The 17,703-nt window shown below is 37.5% G+C and overlaps 2 protein-coding genes across 2 annotated transcripts; one reads left to right on the top strand and one right to left on the bottom strand.

The window, feature by feature from the left end:
* Nucleotides 1-4,127: 4,127 nt before the first annotated feature.
* Nucleotides 4,128-13,207, bottom strand: LOC128885767 (protein CLP1 homolog). Its single transcript, XM_054140020.1, has 3 exons — nt 12,934-13,207; nt 11,641-12,698; nt 4,128-4,291 (listed from the first exon to the last, which is right to left on the bottom strand). Exons 1-3 carry the CDS (start codon nt 13,030-13,032, stop codon nt 4,180-4,182), a joined length of 1,269 nt encoding a protein of 422 aa, XP_053995995.1. The 5' UTR covers nt 13,033-13,207; the 3' UTR covers nt 4,128-4,179.
* Nucleotides 13,208-13,508: 301 nt separating this feature from the next.
* LOC128885768 (dolichyl-diphosphooligosaccharide--protein glycosyltransferase subunit DAD1) lies at nt 13,509-14,923 on the top strand. The gene is made up of 2 exons (XM_054140021.1): nt 13,509-13,852; nt 14,132-14,923. The coding sequence occupies exons 1-2, from the start codon at nt 13,648-13,650 to the stop codon at nt 14,260-14,262; spliced, it is 336 nt and encodes a 111-aa protein (XP_053995996.1). The 5' UTR covers nt 13,509-13,647; the 3' UTR covers nt 14,263-14,923.
* Nucleotides 14,924-17,703: the final 2,780 nt, after the last annotated feature.

Raw genomic sequence — 17,703 nt, 5'->3', positions numbered from 1 at the left:
ACAGGCCGGCTTGCAAAACATCTCGCGGCCCGCCGTGGAGACCTACACCCGGATATCGGTGGAGCGGCTCGTCGGTGCAACCATGCATGCCGTCCACAAGACGTGCGATGAGTCGATGAGCCATGGAAAGCCACGCAGAGCCACAAGGCCTGCGTACTAGTGGTCGAGCGATATCGCCAACCTCCGCGGAGACTGTCTCCGTCTGCGGCGAACGGCCCAGCGCACCAGGCGAGGCCCTGTGAGAATCCTACAGGTTCAAGCTTAAGGAGCTGCGCCACGCCATAAGGGCGAGTCAGTGGCACTGCTGGGAGGACCTTCGAGAGAAGGTCAACTGCGACCCGTGGGGCCTTAGATACCGAATCGTGCTGCGCAAGATCGGTGCTCAAAACGGCCCCGCGGTACTTCCCGCAGACGAGGCATCGGCGATCGTAAACGCCCTCTTCCCGGATCACCCGGAAAGAACGTGACGGTCAGCGGGGCTTAAGGTGAAGCATTCCCCCCGCCCCCTTCACCATGCAGGAGATGCAGGATGCAGCCCGAACCTTCCGCAACAGGAAAGCCCCGGGCCCGGACAGCATTCCAGCAGAAGTGGTGAACCTGGCGGTACAGCTAAGCCCACTGCCGATGCTGGAAATGGTAAATGCATGTCTGGGTTCCGGTCATTGACCGATCCGATGGAAAGTTCAGTGCCTGACGCTGATTAGCAAGGGGAAGGAGCGTTTGACCGGCCCGTCCGCGTACAGACCCGTACGAATGCTGGACACGGCCGGGAAGCTGCTCGAAAAGATGATCAGGCTCCGCCTCCTGGCAGCTTTTCAGGCGGCAGGCGATCTATCGGGCTGGCAATTCGGGGTTAGACGCGGAAGGTCTACCGTCGACGCCATCCGGATGATTACGAAGGCCGCCAACGCCATCCGGATGATTACGGAGGCCGCCGACAGGGCAGAGTCAGGCAACCGACACAGCTGCTATGTCGTCCTCGTAGCCACGTTGGACGTCAAGAACGCCTTCAACTCGGTGAGTTGGGCGGGGATACTCGCGGCACTGGAGAACACCTTCCACGTGCCAGACTATCTCTTCCAGTTAATGGAGGATTACCTCTCGGACCGTGTCTTGATATACGACACGGCCGAGGGAAGACGGAGGAGAAAAGTCTCCGCAGGAGTTGCCCAGGGGTCCATTTTAGGACCGGACCTCTGGAACGCATTTTACGACGCCATCCTGCGGATCGAGTTCCCTAGTGAGGCGTTCCTGGTGGGCTACGCGGACGATATAACGCCAGTTGTTGTCGCCCGCACCACGGCGCGCGCACAGTATGGCCTTAATCAGGTCATGAGGCGGGTACAGAGATGGTTGGACGACGCGGGTCTTCGGTTAGCGGCCGAAAAGACCGAAATCGTCGTCCTGTCAAAGCGAAGGATCCCCACCGAAATACCTTTTAAGGAGGGGATCCATACTATCGTAGTCAAGGCCGCCATCAAGTATCTGGGTATCCAGCTTGATACCAGGCGGACCTACTGGGCACAAATAAGGCAGGCGGCCGACAGGGCGGCGATTACCGCGTCGTCCCTCTTCCGCCTCATGGCCAACATCGGAGGACCGAGGCCGGCGAAGCGGAGACTGCTCATGACCTCCGTATAAGCCGTACTCTTGTACGGAGCAGAGGCTGCTCATGACCTCCGTATAAGCCGTACTCTTGTACGGAGCGAAGGTCTGGGCTGAAGCCCTCCGTTTTGAGAAGTACCGCCGCAGAATAGCGACGGTCCAAAGGAGGTGCGCGCTCCGAGTAGCCTGTTCGTACAGGACTGTTACGGAGCCGGCTGTGTTGGTCATCGCGGGGATGGTGCCCATAAACCTGCTCGCGAGAGAGTACAAGAAAGTCTATAAGGCGATCAGGTGCGGCCATAGCAAGAGCGACGCAAGAAAGATGGCCCGCGAGTACACCCTGCGTCGATGGCCGACGAGACCCGGGGGTGCTGTACGGCTAAGGTGATCCTCAGCCTCGCTCTTTAGGTCGGTCGGAGACACGGCGAGATGGACTATTACCTTACCCAATTTCTGAGCGGTCACGGGTACTTCAGAAAGTACCTATTCAGGATGGCTAAGGCCACCTCACCGCTATGCGTACACGGCTGCCACGACACAGAGGACGATGTCGAGCACAGAAGAAATGCGAGGAGGACCGATGGAACAGCATAGCCTCGGCATAGGGGGATCCATCGGTACGATAAAGTAGCTTCTCATGGGCCACCTCATGTTTCAGTGGGAGCGAGATAGGAGGAAGTAACTTACTGCACGCTTCTGGGCATGTTCATGTAGTTTGCCACGCGGTTGAGACTCTATTTCGAGAAAATACTTAATATATAGGCAACGTGAAAAAACTTTTTAGAATCATTGTAACTAAAACGTTTACAATGGTAGCAGCTAAAACTTTTAATACGCGAAAGATGCAAGAACACATTATTGCCCAAGAATTATTTAATTATCATAAAACGAAATTGATAAAAACAATAGCAGAAAAGTATCTAAAAATCCGGGTTCATCATCAATTGCAGCTCATGTGTCAGAAGGAGATATTTGTGAGGCACAAATTCACAAAGCTTATTCTTCATATGCATCAATAATGTATTCTACAAAATGTTTTTTTTTTTTTGTATTCTGATATTATACATGATATAATATTAGTTTTAGTTGTATTACTTCTATCTGTACTAAATAATATTCGACTAAATAATAAGTACCTGTGGGGATACTTTTATTCTTTCTGGGCGTGGTTGTTAAGGAAGAACAGATTTAACGGTTTCACGTGGTATATTTATATCGTTGTTGACGGGTCGACTCACATAACGTTACTGCTATACTGTATTTGGCATACCGTAGACACACGAGTGTCGCGAGCAAAAAACGTAGAAGGCCGTGTCGTCGCGCTCTCGCACTTTCAACGCGCAAATCAAATCATTACCGACTACATACCCCTAAATATAACCATTTTTTAATTACAAACAGCTGTTTTGATTCATAATAAGTAATTTCCTTTTCTAATTGTAAGTATAGAAATCTGAAAAACTTGGATATGTGTTACAAATCGCAGTAGTTCAGCAACCGATCAACATTTCAATTTGCGCCTTTCCCCACTGCTATCGCATATTGATTGTAGCGCTTGCGCACAACTGCTTACTCGTAACTTTGGCATGGGAGATGTTGGTTGCGGACTATAGTATAGCTTGAGCAGTCCATGTATATATGGTCGTAGCACACAGGTCACGCAACAGTATTAAGCACGTGGTTATGGCACGGTGTAAAAGAACCATAAGGAAGTAATCGTGATATTGTTCACGTGTTACACTAATACCCTCTGCAGGAAGACAAGTAACTTTTTCTTTAAGATCACAGCAATTTTGTAGTGGGGGTTGCGTAGTCAGTCCACCTATCTTTATTACACCGTGGAAAAAGTTGTTCAAAACATTGATTTCTACAACATATTTAAAAGTCATCAAAATCGGTGAGGATGTAGTACCTGTTCTCTATAATTACCACAGTTTTTTTGTGAATATCTTGAAAATTTGTAATTTCCGCCAAAAACGACAATATATAAAACGACGTACGACAGATGCAAAAAGCTTAGGGGGGAGGGGGTAAACTACAGTCTTACCTGGTATTTTTCAAAAAAAGGTCCAACTAAGGAGGTATTCCAATTTTGTATATGATTGTAGAACTTTATATTAAAGTGGTATGTGGAATATGGAAAGTGTACGTGTAAATGACTAATGCTGAATTGTCTCTGAACTGCTTTTTATTGCAATAATTGTATTGTAATACAATGAACGTGATGATACATCAGACCGTGACCATGATCATTAGAGCGTGAGAGTAATGACGGTTCACGTGATCGCAATCACGCTTTGATAGCCACCATCAGGCTCTGATGTTATCACCGTTACACTCGGATGGCCACAGTCACACTCTGATAATGATACTATTTATTAGAATATTTATGTTATTTAATTTATTATTAATTTACTTTTCATGCTTAAATGTATAAATGGTATTATTGTATATTAAAATTACAAATGCATTCATAGAATACATTTTGATTTTGTATGGATTAATAAAAAAGTATACAAAAATACTTAAGAAACTGCTGATTTTAATACAATCTTAATAAATTGGATAACAAAATTAATGACTGTCCATAAATTGAATATCTGAAAGTAACAAAACTGTATTTGGTAATGGCCTTGGTTGCGGACTTAAAACTGTAAATGTTTGTCTTTCCACATCAACATTGGTCCTGGAAATAAGAAATATTTATTAATATTTATAATAATGTATAAAGTACTTATTTATCAATAAATGTTGTTGTGCCCTGGCACACTAATGAGAATATACGATCGACCATTGCTTAATCGGGTAATGATTCAAGTCAGTAACATTCTTCATCGCGAGGACTGCAAGTTAGCAGTACTCGCGCTTGGCAGCATGGCCATATATGGTCATGTCCGATCACCAATCAAAGCTATAAAAACGATAACACTTTGTAAATCGACAGCATATTTTGAATAAAGTCAATATTAAGATCACATCGCTGAAGCTACGATCCTCCGACTCATCATCGAACTTTCGGTGAATTTCAATTCTTTAAACGCTTCGAAACCCACGATCTAACAAACTCCTTTAAAATCGCCTAAGGGCACAACAATTTGGTGGCAACGATGGGATTTCGTCAAATCTAACGGGTTGTAAAGTGCAACTTCCTTTCAGATCGTCGAGTCGAGTATCAACACTGACAAAGCACTGGTTCGTTGCTGGCAACGCCTAACGCAAGAGACTACCGTTTTGCTACTGAGATAGCATCAAGGAGCTGACTATGGACGTGCTCTGAGGAAACGTACATCAGCCCAAAATGGCAAGCCGAGACCAAACGCTGGTGGGGACAACACGACCAAACGACGCCCAAGGACTGATCTGAGGATCAACGACATCGAAGGAGAATTCTGGACACAGTCATCCGAGGATATTCAATTCCGGACCATCCTTCACCGTCGGACATCAGGACCTAACGAGAGTTCGAGAAAAAGCAGTCAAGAGCAGCCCGAGGACCAATTGACTGCGAGAGCAAAGGATCTTCCAGGGAGCCGCCAGTGAAAACTTCGAACACGTAATTAGGGAAAGAGAATTCCTTATAGAAGAACGCGACTTTAGCTTAATGCAAACAGAAAACATGGCATCTAATGTACTAACCGTCCTTGCACTAATAAAAGAATTGAGGTAAACATCTCCTACCGAGGTGATAGCGTTCATCGACTCATGTATGTTAGCATTAGAGTTAGTGACACCAGACGATCGACCCCTTCTATTGCGAGCTATTTTGACTACAAAACTAACTGGCAGAGTGACAATGGAACTAAGATACCGCGAGATAGGCAACCTAGAGACACTTAAAACAATATTACTTTCATTATACACAACAAAACGATCGTTAGGTGCAGTACAGACTGAATTTAGTCATTGTAAATAACGAGATTACGACGCTGTGAGAGAATTTGCAACTAGACTAGAAAAACTGACTAGAATTGACCGAACTCACAATTAATCCAACTAATAATAATGTAACAAACCAAGCCCTATCGCAATGCATTCAAGACCAAGCACTCAACATATTCAGTGTCGGTCTTAAGAAAAAACTTAGAGTAATAATTAGAGCACGCCGATTCGAGACATTGCAAGAGCCAATTGCATTCGCACTAGAAAAAGAACAAGTCATGAGACGAGGTACGACTCGAACTTTTGGATATCTTAGCGGCTCCGGAAGTTCTAGAGGAAGTACGGGTTCCAGAACCTCTATTCCACGGTGTGAAAGGTGTCACCCACAAGGGCATCTAGCAAAAGATTGCTACGCACGTTTAAGTTTTAGAATCACATGCAACTATTACAAACGACCGAAGAGGAAGAGGAGAGGGGACTGGGGGATAGGATAGGGGAAATCCTGGAGGAGTCGGGGGGAGAGGAAGAATGGATGAATGAATGAATGAATGAATGAATGGACTGGAGAAAGATGGAAAAAAAAAGATAAGGGGGAATTCCCCGGAAGCGGGGGCGAGCTCTCTCGATCTGGCGTGCGCTGGCGTTAGGATAGAATAAGATAGGTTAAGGATAATTGTAAGGTAGAGTTAAGAAAGATAAGACGACATCTATAAGGACTGGGAATTAAGAATAGGTTAAGCCATTGAACTCTATCCTAACTGGAGTGTGAACTCCCGTAGGAAGAAGTAGAAGTGACGGAAGTCCAAGAGAAATGCAAAATGGGTGGTTCCGGTATTATCCAATAGAAAATTTATTTGTAGAAGGGGGAACAAACGTACTCCGTAACATAACCTACCCGAGCATCGCTGACCATTGTAGACCTAAAGCAGAAATGGGCAAAACCCTAGACTTTGAATAAATCTGAAGTTTGCCGATATGTTTGTCTCGTTTCCTTCTTTGGAAAATGTTCAAAAGAGGAAACGAGACAAACATATCAACGAACTTCAGATTTATTCGAAGCCTAGGGTTTTGCCCATCACTGACCTAAAGCATTACATAGCTGTAATAAATACAATATAAATTAAAATTCTGACAAATAATAAAATTTAGGTCTATACCAAATTGTATATATTTGTATGATCTAAATTATGGTATGTAAATTATGTATACTATTTCATTATTGTGTCATTATTATTAATGTTTCTATCGTTTTATATATAAATAAAAAGGAAATAAAGTTCAAATCTGTACGAATACTTTTTTTACGCATCAAATAATGGGATAAAATCAAATAAAGAGAGTCTGTTCTCCTTCTACACATAAATTTGCTATAGGATAGTACCGGAACCACTCATCTTGCATCTTTCTCGGGCCGGCTTCTATCTCACAGTTCACACTCCAGTTAGGATAGAGCTCGATGGGTTAACCATATTGTGTAATTTTGTAATTTTGCAATGAGGAAGCGGAGGTTATGTAATCCTTACGGGAACATTAAAATAAATACATACATATTGCAAACGACCAAGTCATGTTCAACGCGATTACCGAACGTTACTTAGAGACAATGGGGGCGCAGGCCCCAGTAACAGACGACTTGAAACCGCCAATAGACAGAATTCAGAATAGAATCAAGAGCGACCGTCTAACGTTAGTAATGACAGACATAATTCACGGCAAACGGACTTGAACGAGAGAACTCTAAGCACTTATTTACTCAATTACACTGGCGAATCAAATCAACGTCGTACAATGATAGAAATAGAAGCAACCGAGTTGAAAAATGCGAAATGTCAAATGTTAGTAGATACTGGTGCAAAGATACACGAATATGCAGAGATAGACGAATAACTCTGTTAAAAAACGGTAAAATTATACACTGCGGTGCATAACTATAGCACCACTGATATTTTTAAGATCGATTAAACTTAAAAGAAAAATTCAAAGATAGTAGTTGGATAATATGAAAAAGCGATGTAAATAATTAATGTCAGAGGAAATATACTGAAGTAGTCTAAGCATATATCGAGATAAAGTCGAGAAACATTATAGAATCGGTGCAAAACTATAGCACCACCTTCATTTTCATCACACTTCAAGCGTGTTTGTCACAAGATTTTCATCTAATTCAGAGTTTTCTTTATTAATTAATACAATGCCACGCGGTAAATATCTTACTAAGAAAGAGTAAGGTGAAATTTTAGCTTATAACAAGCTAGAACTGGGAATTAGGGAAATTGCACGTAAACTTGAGCGATCTCCTAAAGTAATATCAAATTTTTTACGTAATCCGTCGAAATATGGCCAAAATAAAAAGGAAGACCTAAGAAGAAACTGTCCTCACGTGCTGGGAGGCAGATTATTAAAATTGGGAGCAATAGTTTGAAAAACTGTCGGGAAATAGACTCGAAGTGTCACGTTGGACCATTCAACGTGTCTTTAGAAGGAATCCAAACATTGCCAGACAAAAATTAATTTCAGCACCCATTCTTTCTAAACACCACAAAATAGCAAGAATGGAATACGCTCGCAAAAACATGAATAAAAACTGGAATCATGTAAGTTTAATGTTAATCGACAAATTAAGAGGTGACATTATTTTCTTCCATTTAACGTTCTTTATTAGGTAATATTTTCCGATGAGAAAAAGTTTAATCTCGATGGCCCAAATGAGTTCAATTGTTACTGGAAAGACCAACAAAAAGAGCCAAAATATTCCTCTAAACGCAATTTTGGAGAGGGAACGTTAATGGTATGGGCTGCGTTTTGCTCGAGTGGCAAGCTGTAATTAGCGCTTTCCTCATCCAGAATGAATAGTTTAGAGTACACTGAAATATTGGAGAACAATTTGGTGCCGTTTATTCATTCGAAGAACCGCATTATTTGGACGTATCAACAAGATAATGCCCCAATACTCAAAAGTCGAGCAACACTAAGGTGGTTTCAAACACTTAATGTGAATTTATTAAAGTGGCCAGCATGCTCCCCGGATCAAAATCCGATGGCAACTTTATGGGGTATGATGGTACGGCGTATTTATGCACACAACCAACAATTCTCGAACATTTCGCAGTTAAAAGAAGCTGTACTAAAATCCTCGAATGAAATTAACGATGAAATTTTGAAAAAAACTAGTTGGGAGTATGCCAAATCGCATTTTTGAGTTAATCGAGAAGAAAGGAGGTCCTTCTCATTATTAAATTATTCCCTTTCATTTGTTGAAATTATCATTTAATCATTACATTATAATTTAATATTGTTATTAGTTGTCTTAAATTAATGTTATGTTCACCGTTTTATCATTGCTATAATATATTTTTAGCCTCTTTCACGTGGTACTATTAAAAATTAGGAATTATTAATTAAATCCACAAAACGCACGAAAATTGTAGCAATGCTATAGTTATGCACTGCAGTGTAGGTGAGGTAACCACCACCAGCGAAGTTGTATCCTTGAGGGGAATAGGAAATACCGACATCCCAACCATTTGTAAAATCAATCTTAACGTGAAGGTCGGCAATAGGTTTGTGATACACTCTTGCCGAGTAGTCAGAGATAATTTTCCGATTCAAGCAGACGGGATTTTAGGAAATGATTTCGTTACCGACTTCGAAGCAGTCATTCAACCGAGAAGAAACGTAGAAATTCTAGAAGAAAAATGGCCATTTCAATTTGTAACCGCACTCAGAGACGCTAATACGCGCAGTGACAAATGAACACGGTCAAGGAATCATAGAGAAGCAAATGCTAAAACCAGGATTTTTTATAGTGTAGGCAATTACACGCGCAGTCTTTTGCACAGTCGGCACCGCTCCCGACAATCGGCACCGCTGGTTAGTGATCGGTGGCCGCTACCAAACACATGCCACATGCCACGTGCTACCGATCACCAGATTGTGTGTATGTGAGAGTGTGTGAGTGTATGTATGAAGCGTTATTTAGGAGGAACCGGCAAAAGGCCAGAGAGCCTAGTGTTAGCCCGGACTTCTTAGAGACCACACGTATTAAATAAAGTTTTCATTATACTTTGTGTTTTTCGCTCAACCATCCTACAAAAGGAAATTGTTTAACAGAGGCAAAAGACGGTTCTTGTCTCGTGCCAGTAGTAAATCTGACAGAAAAAATAATTCGAATACCAGCACTTGAAGTGCATATGGACACTTGCAACACTGACCTACTTAACGAAACGGACGATCACCGCGGCAGTCAGTAGATATTTAACGCCAGGGTTATGGCCGGCAGAGATAGAATGCAAGCATTACGAGATAGCCTGACTACCGACTACCTACTACACTTAGCCTACTACACTTAAATAATGAAGAAAAACACAGTATACTAGAACTCTGTGAAAAATATAATGACATATTCTTTTTAGAAGGAGACAAATTACGATTTACTGACAAAATAAAGCATAAAATACGTTTAATTTCGAATGCAAAACCGGTAAATGTAAAACCGTACCGATTACCACAGATACACAAAAAAGTAGTAGATAAACAAGTGAACGAGATGCTAAAACAAGGGATAGTAGGGCCCAGTACTAGTGAGTGGAATACTCCGCTATTAGTCGTTCCTAAAAAACCAGATGAAGCAGGAAATAAAAAATATAGAGTAATGGTAGACTTCCGAAAACTGAATGATGTAACGGTAGGTGACTCATTCCCACTACCAAACATAACAGAAATTCTAGATCAGCTCGGTGGAGGATCGAGAAAAGACGGACTTCTCAACTCCACATGATCACTACGAATTTAAGCGAATGATAGAATCATATATAGCAATCGATATAACAAATTCGGATTACATACAAATCAACGATAAAGATTTAAGTAATTGTAAAACATTTAACAACGAATATTTATGTAAAATGTATCATCTAATTTTTAAAATCTCTCCACACGGTTCTTTTGAAGCACAATTATTTACTAAACTCACTCAGCATCCAGAAAATTGTTATATTAGACTTATAGCCTTGAATCTATGTAACTCCAGTTCCCATCCAAGTAATTGTTATATGAGAACATCATACCACACAAATAATTTACATTCAAGATTCTGGTATCATAGCTATTAAGGAAAAATGTACAATTTCTACAACTGAATTTACGATAGAAACTAGAAAAAACTGTAAATATCAAAAAACGATAAGCTGTGTACCAACATACGATTTAACTATACCTAATTTACCGGAAACATTAGATGTAATGAATTTTCAGAGGAATAAACAGTATAAATTGCGAAAAATTATCAAACATCCAGAAGAATTGCGAGCAATCAGTAAACGCCTATCAGATGTAAAAACCGAACTCTAAGAAAATAATACCATACCTATAGAATATCATTATAGCCTTATCTCATCAATCTCGTTAAGTGGAATCCTAATACTTATCGTAGCAATAATAATTTTGTGTAAATTCGTTCCCAAAATGAAATGTAGAAACAAAAATGAACGATTCAGAAATTCATACACAACACATCAAATCCCAAGAGTATCACATATCAACGAAAAAATTGTAATCACAGCGAAACCCAAACCATCAGTTCAAAAACAAATATTGTAAAATATTAATCATTATTATATTTTGTATAAAATAATTTTTGGAAAAAAATATAACCGATTTCGAAAAAATATTAAAATTACACTAAAAAATATGAAATAATTTCTATTTCATTTATAATAAATGATATTGAATAATATATTAAATTTCTATTTCCTTTATATTAAATTATGTTAAATAACCTTTTCGGCGTCAGCATAAAATGAAAAATTACTTACATTCAAAATGATCAAACTTGGTTTGACTTTCTGTTGGTGGGACAAAACTTACACCCTTAAATTATTGTTATCATCATATCTACTTTAGACATCATATACATTAACATTATTCAATATCGCTACCTCCATTAAATACTATCCAAACCTACTCAGACGTTATTTTCATAAAGAAAGTATATACATTAGCAGGACACAACATAAAAGAAGTATTAAACAGATATTAAAAATAGAATTTATAATAATAACAATATACAGGATATCCCACTAGAACCACGTTTAAATACTTTCTTCATTTACGTGATAAAAGCAAATGTTTAAGTTCTTGAATGAAAAAAATACTTACACACAGACAAATCCAGCAACATTAGTTTGTACTACGTCATCTTCTGGAGAATCAGCAAATGAAACTGATAATAAATGATGAAGTAGATTTGGCCCTGGTGTAACAGCTACCAATTTTGTTAGATTATCTTCTGCCTTCATTCCAAGTGGCATACAGGATGCAGGTAATACCGGAGCTCCAATTTTATACAATCTTGCTTCACTCCATTTTACTTCAAAACTGTGTGGATAGAGTGGAGTTCTAGATCCATAAAAATATTCTCTTACACCTTGATCTCTAGCTTCTGTCCTCTGTGCTTGACTCCTTTCTACGACTCCACCACTCTTAGGTAGAAAAACTACTTTAACAAAGTCTGGCATATCCCTAACGAGTTCATTATAAAGTCTTTCTTGATCTAATACCATAATCGCATCAACTTCGAACGCTTGTGCAGCATGAGTCAATAGTTTATACCCAGCTCCTTTGACCCAACCACATGTATTTATTACAATGCCAGAAATTCTAGCCTTTTTATTAGCTTGGAGCCGATCGGAACAAACTTCTGCAAGACGCGTTACAAGAAGATTATAAAGAGTAACATTCATGTGTGGAGCCTTATGTCCAAAATGAAAGACTAATGGTGCTTGTTGACTGAAGCCTTCCACAATGTTGGATGGGCGTTCGACTAGTAAAGCTCCAACAGTACCAGGTATTGCTATATGTCCTTGACCAACATCCAAATCTACAAAAATTGGCCTGCGGCCCATTCTAACTGCATAATTCAGTAGAATTCTACATAATGTTGATTTTCCAACGTCGCAGGGACCTACAAGCATTGTTATCGGTCCTCTAGTTTCATCTTTCTCCGCAGCTTCTCTAAGCCTTTCCATTGCTGCATGACAATTTAGATAAAGACCCATTGGAGTCTCTTTAGCAACATAACTAACATCAGTTTTTCCAACTAATTCTACTGTACAGCCTTGCCAGGTAAATACAGCTACTTTAGCTCCAGCTGTAAAGTCATATTTCTTCCCTTTTACTAATTCTGTACCAAAAACTTCTGCTAAACCACTTTTCAACTGCAAATGGATAAAGTCATATAAATATCGTAACACAAAAAATAAATTACGCGCTCGTTATTAAGTTTCTTTAAAATAAAGAAATGTTTGTATTCTGCAAGTAACAATATTTGTAAACTTTGGTGATCTTTCATCCTAGGGTAAACTAAACAGCGACAAAGTAAAAATTTCGAAATATCCAATTAATAAAATTACTTACTGAATTATGAATTACTGAAAACGTTTCAATACTTGCCTCAAGTGTAACTTTTTCATTTTTGGTTTCAACTTCGAATCGTAATTCGCAATCTGGATCTAATTTAAATTCTTGCGTCTGCGCTTTCTCGTCTGTCATTTTATTTATATAAATTACATAACTTTAAGTAAAATTTGTACAACGTTACTTTAGTGATCAGTCTTTCTTGACTTTCCCTTAATGTTATGTTGTTTACGTAGTGTACTTCAACCTACTTTAACCTCTAAATCTCTAAATTACCACTCAACTCAATCGATACTTCTCAACCTATCGAAATATCATCGATTGTTACTAAATTTCTTAAAATACTTTGTTCGATACTTAGAAACGTCTGGTATCGATATGTATAAGTTGTTACTAGAAATGGCGTCAACTCTTGTCTAATGGTTTTAGATTATATATAATCTAAGAACAACATAATTCGTGAAAAGTGAAAAGAATGTTCTCTACCAATCAGAAGTGATCACGAAGAATCACGAATCACTGTGAAAAATCATCGTGATTGAGAACGAACGTGATTGAATCACGAGTGATTCAAAAGTAGCAGTTCACGCCATCTCTAGTTGTTACTACGTGTCGATTCATTCAATTATCGATAGCATTTCGTAGTTACGTGTAGTTACGTTTTACGTGGTTTACGAGTGTAACGGTGTGTTGGTGCCACGCGTCTAAGTTCGAACTAACCTGAAACGGAACGTCACAATAATCAGGAAAATGACTGCGTTAACAGTTATTGGAAAATTTTGGCAAGAGTACACGAAAACTACGCCAAAAAAGCTTAAAATAATAGATGCCTATTTGCTTTATGTGTTTCTAACGGGTGTCATACAATTCGTTTATTGTTGTCTCGTGGGAACGTTCCCTTTCAACAGCTTTCTGAGCGGATTTATTTCTTGTGTCTCCTGTTTCGTTCTTGGAGGTATTTTGCTAATAATCATTTTATTTCCAATTTGTATAGATTTTTATAAATTTCAGTTTAAAATGTTTTAGTTCTTCAATATTATTTTACCTAAAAGTTCTGTCAATATCTATCAAAAATCATTTATATGACATTATCTTTTCATTGAAAGAAATATCCCTTTTTCACTAAGTCATTTCTTTTTTTTCAAGAAGTAGATACTTTTATAGGATGTTTTCATGTAAATTAACGCTCATTGTTACATATTTATTAAAACATTGATTCATCCGTTTGTTTCAGTTTGCTTACGGCTACAAGTAAATCCACAAAACAAAAGTCAGTTTCATGGAATAAGTCCTGAGAGAGGATTTGCAGACTTCATTTTTGCACATGTTATTCTTCATATTGTTGTAATGAATTTCATTGGTTAAGGACAAAGAAAAAAGGATTTGTAAAATTTTCTAATAAAATCTTCAAACCTGTTATTGGTAATGAGTACATTGTTTTAAAAATATCTGTATATTTAAAAATAAATTTCATAAGGAAGTAACTTATTCGAATTTATATTTAATAAGTTTTACAAAAGTTTGGAAATGAATATTGGAATAAATGGTTATTTTTTATAATTTTAATAAGAATGACAATTGAAATAAAAGAATATATTTTAACTTTATTAATTATTTATAAATTTGAGAAGTTTGCATTAGTGTATGTGAACTACATTATAGATTAATATTCAAGATAGTTGGTACTAATTATGGTTTTCTGATAAGCTATGCCTTGATATCAATGTAATATCAGCAAAATGTAGATAGAAAATATGCCGACAAAATATCAGAATATTTTACTCAAAATACATGGCTTATATCTGGATAAACTATGAAGATGTAGAAATATTTTGATTATTTGGGAAGAAACTCTGTATTTATTAATAGTTATGCAATTGAACACACTTATCATGGATTAAATTTTATTTACACATATACATTAAAGCCTATTATAGAATTGTTTATGTATATATAAATTTAATCTCTACCATCTAATTTTTATGCATTGATTTAATAAATGAATTCTATGTTATTCTGAATGTAATTTTGGATTTTCCTTTTTACCATTATTAGTATACTTGTCATTCATAAATTAACTAAACTTGAATAAATAAGCATTTTTTTGCTTGTTTATAAGCTCGTTTCTAAGAGTTGTATGAATAATTTAGGAAAAATTGTCAGTAGAATACAAATAAATAAGTAATGGGATTTTAGTCATGACTAACATTGCACTTATCATTTATATTTAATTGTATTTTATACTAAACCTATAAAGGAACATTGGAGTTCTGCATTACATTTCTGTTACATTTATATTCACAACATATAGTGTGTTCATGAATCTATCATATTTTAGATGCACAAGGAATTAAGATGAAAGATCATTAAACAAGATCAAAATTACCTTCATACAAAATGGTTTTTGTGTTTTCAATAGTGAAATAGGAAGTCAATTTTAGATAAGTGTTCTTTACTTGTAAATTAGGAATCGACAGAGAAAACCACGATTCAGGCATAAGTTTTTCAAATAAAATTAGAAGTTTCTAATCATCCACTTTTATAAATAATTGCTTAGATGCGCTGATGTTAAAAATATCTCTTGTTAGTAAAACTTCCTCCATAAAGATAGATTGAAATTACTGCCGAATGTATATGAATTACAAAATTAAATAAGAAGAAAAAAATATAATGTTACAAATATTATAAAATTGCGCACAGTTTTATATACAAGTCAATATGTCTCGATACACAGAAGGAAGCTGTCTAAAAGGAATTATACATTATTATTTTTGAAAATATAAAATCTCGTTAAAACGAATGCTGTATGTTTCACATATGAATACACATAATACTTATCTCGGAGACAAAATGCCACTATAGCAGTATTGTATATTTCTTTTACACCTTTGTTAATATGCAACATAAATACATTAATTTTTTTTTCAATTTCTTTTCATTATGACTTTAATAAATGTAGTCTTATACTCTCTACAAAGTGTTTACTTCTCTGTCCTTTCTTTATTATACATGTACTGAACACTGATGTTGAAGTATTCTGTTCAATTAACTTTTTAAACATTTCTATTATGTGTAAAAAGTGTTATTACAAAAATTGAGACAATTACATAACATCAATACTTGTTATTGAATACATCTTTGTAAACACAGTTGTGGGAAGTTTTTAAAATGAAATGATATTACAATAATGGTTTTACTACTACTTTTTTTTTTTAATATTAGCGTCATTAAAACTTAATAACAATATTCAATGAAAAAGGATATATTACAATTTTATATTGCAATATAAAAACTACTGTACCCTGTCCTGTACATCTCTTTTGGAAACCGACACATAGTATTTTTATATTAACACGTTCGCTGCCGCGTCAGTCACCGGTGACCGACGCTCGAACTTACATGGCTTTTTTAAAACATTCGAGACCAACATATTATGATAAGATTATCTCCAACAAGTGCAAACAATTTTTGGAATTCTATTTTGAGATCACAATTGGCTCATCGGTTGAGTCATCGGTCTCAAACGTGTTAAAATGCTTACAATACCTAAACTCTAATATTTGTCAATTTTCGAATAACATTAATATCATTAGGTATACAATAAAATAATAATAATTACACAAATCAAGTATTAAATGTTTTTATTTTCCACACTGTAATTTGAACAAATGTTGATGATAATTAAACCGCCTCTACGGTATCCAGCATGAACGAAAAAACATAGAAAACTCGCATGGCAGCGAACGTATTATGTAATTTATATGCGAAGAAACATGAAAATATGACAATAAATTTTAATGTGTTTACAGCGTATATTCTCAAAAATAATCGTTTTAAAAAGCGTAATAATACATACTTTGGTGTTTACCGTGGTAGCCGTAAATTTATATATATACAGGGTGTCCCAAGAGTCGGGGAGGAGCCGGAAACGGGGGGTAGCTGAGACGATTCTGAACAAGAATTTCCTTTGCAAAAATGTCGGATGGGGCTTCGTTAAGGAGATATTAACCGAAAACCGCGACCAATCAGAGCGCGTGTAGACCGTTCGAGCGGCCGCGGCAGTGTCAATGTCCTTCTATGCACGTCGAGTCACTTGTTCGCGTACAAGCGCGGCCGCCAGCTTAACGAAGCCTCATCCGACATTTTTGCAAAGGAAATTGTTGTTCAGAATCGTCTCAGCTACCCCCCATTTCCGGCTCCTCCCCGACTTTTGGGACACCCTGTACACAGAGTGTCTACGTATAAGTTCGGATATAGGCAGGGTGTCAATTCTACAAGAAATTTCCAACAAAAAATTACTGTTACACATTTTCTTTGTGTAGACTTATTTTCGAGTATTTTCACTTTTAATTTTTTTTCCTGTGTTTTCGACTTGACACTCTTTAAACGGCCATAACTCCACCAAATTACTGCGCAAACTTAAAACTAGGTATACCATTCGAAAGAGCGTTCAATTTCCCATCTCTCTGATGCAAAACGAAAATTTATTACATAGATTTAACAAGTGAAAAATTAGGTAAATCTTTACATTGTGACAATTTCAAAAAATTTGACTTTTTCTCTATTTATTTTTCGGTTTCAATACATAGTTGTTTGGCGAGCATTCCCCGGGAAAAACTTCCTCGAAGTCTCAGGTTTTGAATGGTATTGTCAAAAAAAATGATACGGTGGTATTTTAGGGAGAAAATGACGTTTGAATGCAGAAAAGCGTACGTTTTTAGGTGAAAATCGACATTTTTCAACAAAAATCGACTTTTCACTTAAAAATTAGCTTAACATCGGGTTTGATGTATTTTTTGGTGACAC

This window comes from Hylaeus anthracinus, unplaced genomic scaffold, assembly GCF_026225885.1.
Source record: "Hylaeus anthracinus isolate JK02 unplaced genomic scaffold, UHH_iyHylAnth1.0_haploid 11981, whole genome shotgun sequence".
Taxonomy (NCBI): Eukaryota; Metazoa; Arthropoda; class Insecta; order Hymenoptera; family Colletidae; genus Hylaeus; species Hylaeus anthracinus.
The sequence above is the reverse complement of the archived record's forward strand: the minus strand, read 5'-3'. Positions and strand labels throughout refer to the sequence as shown.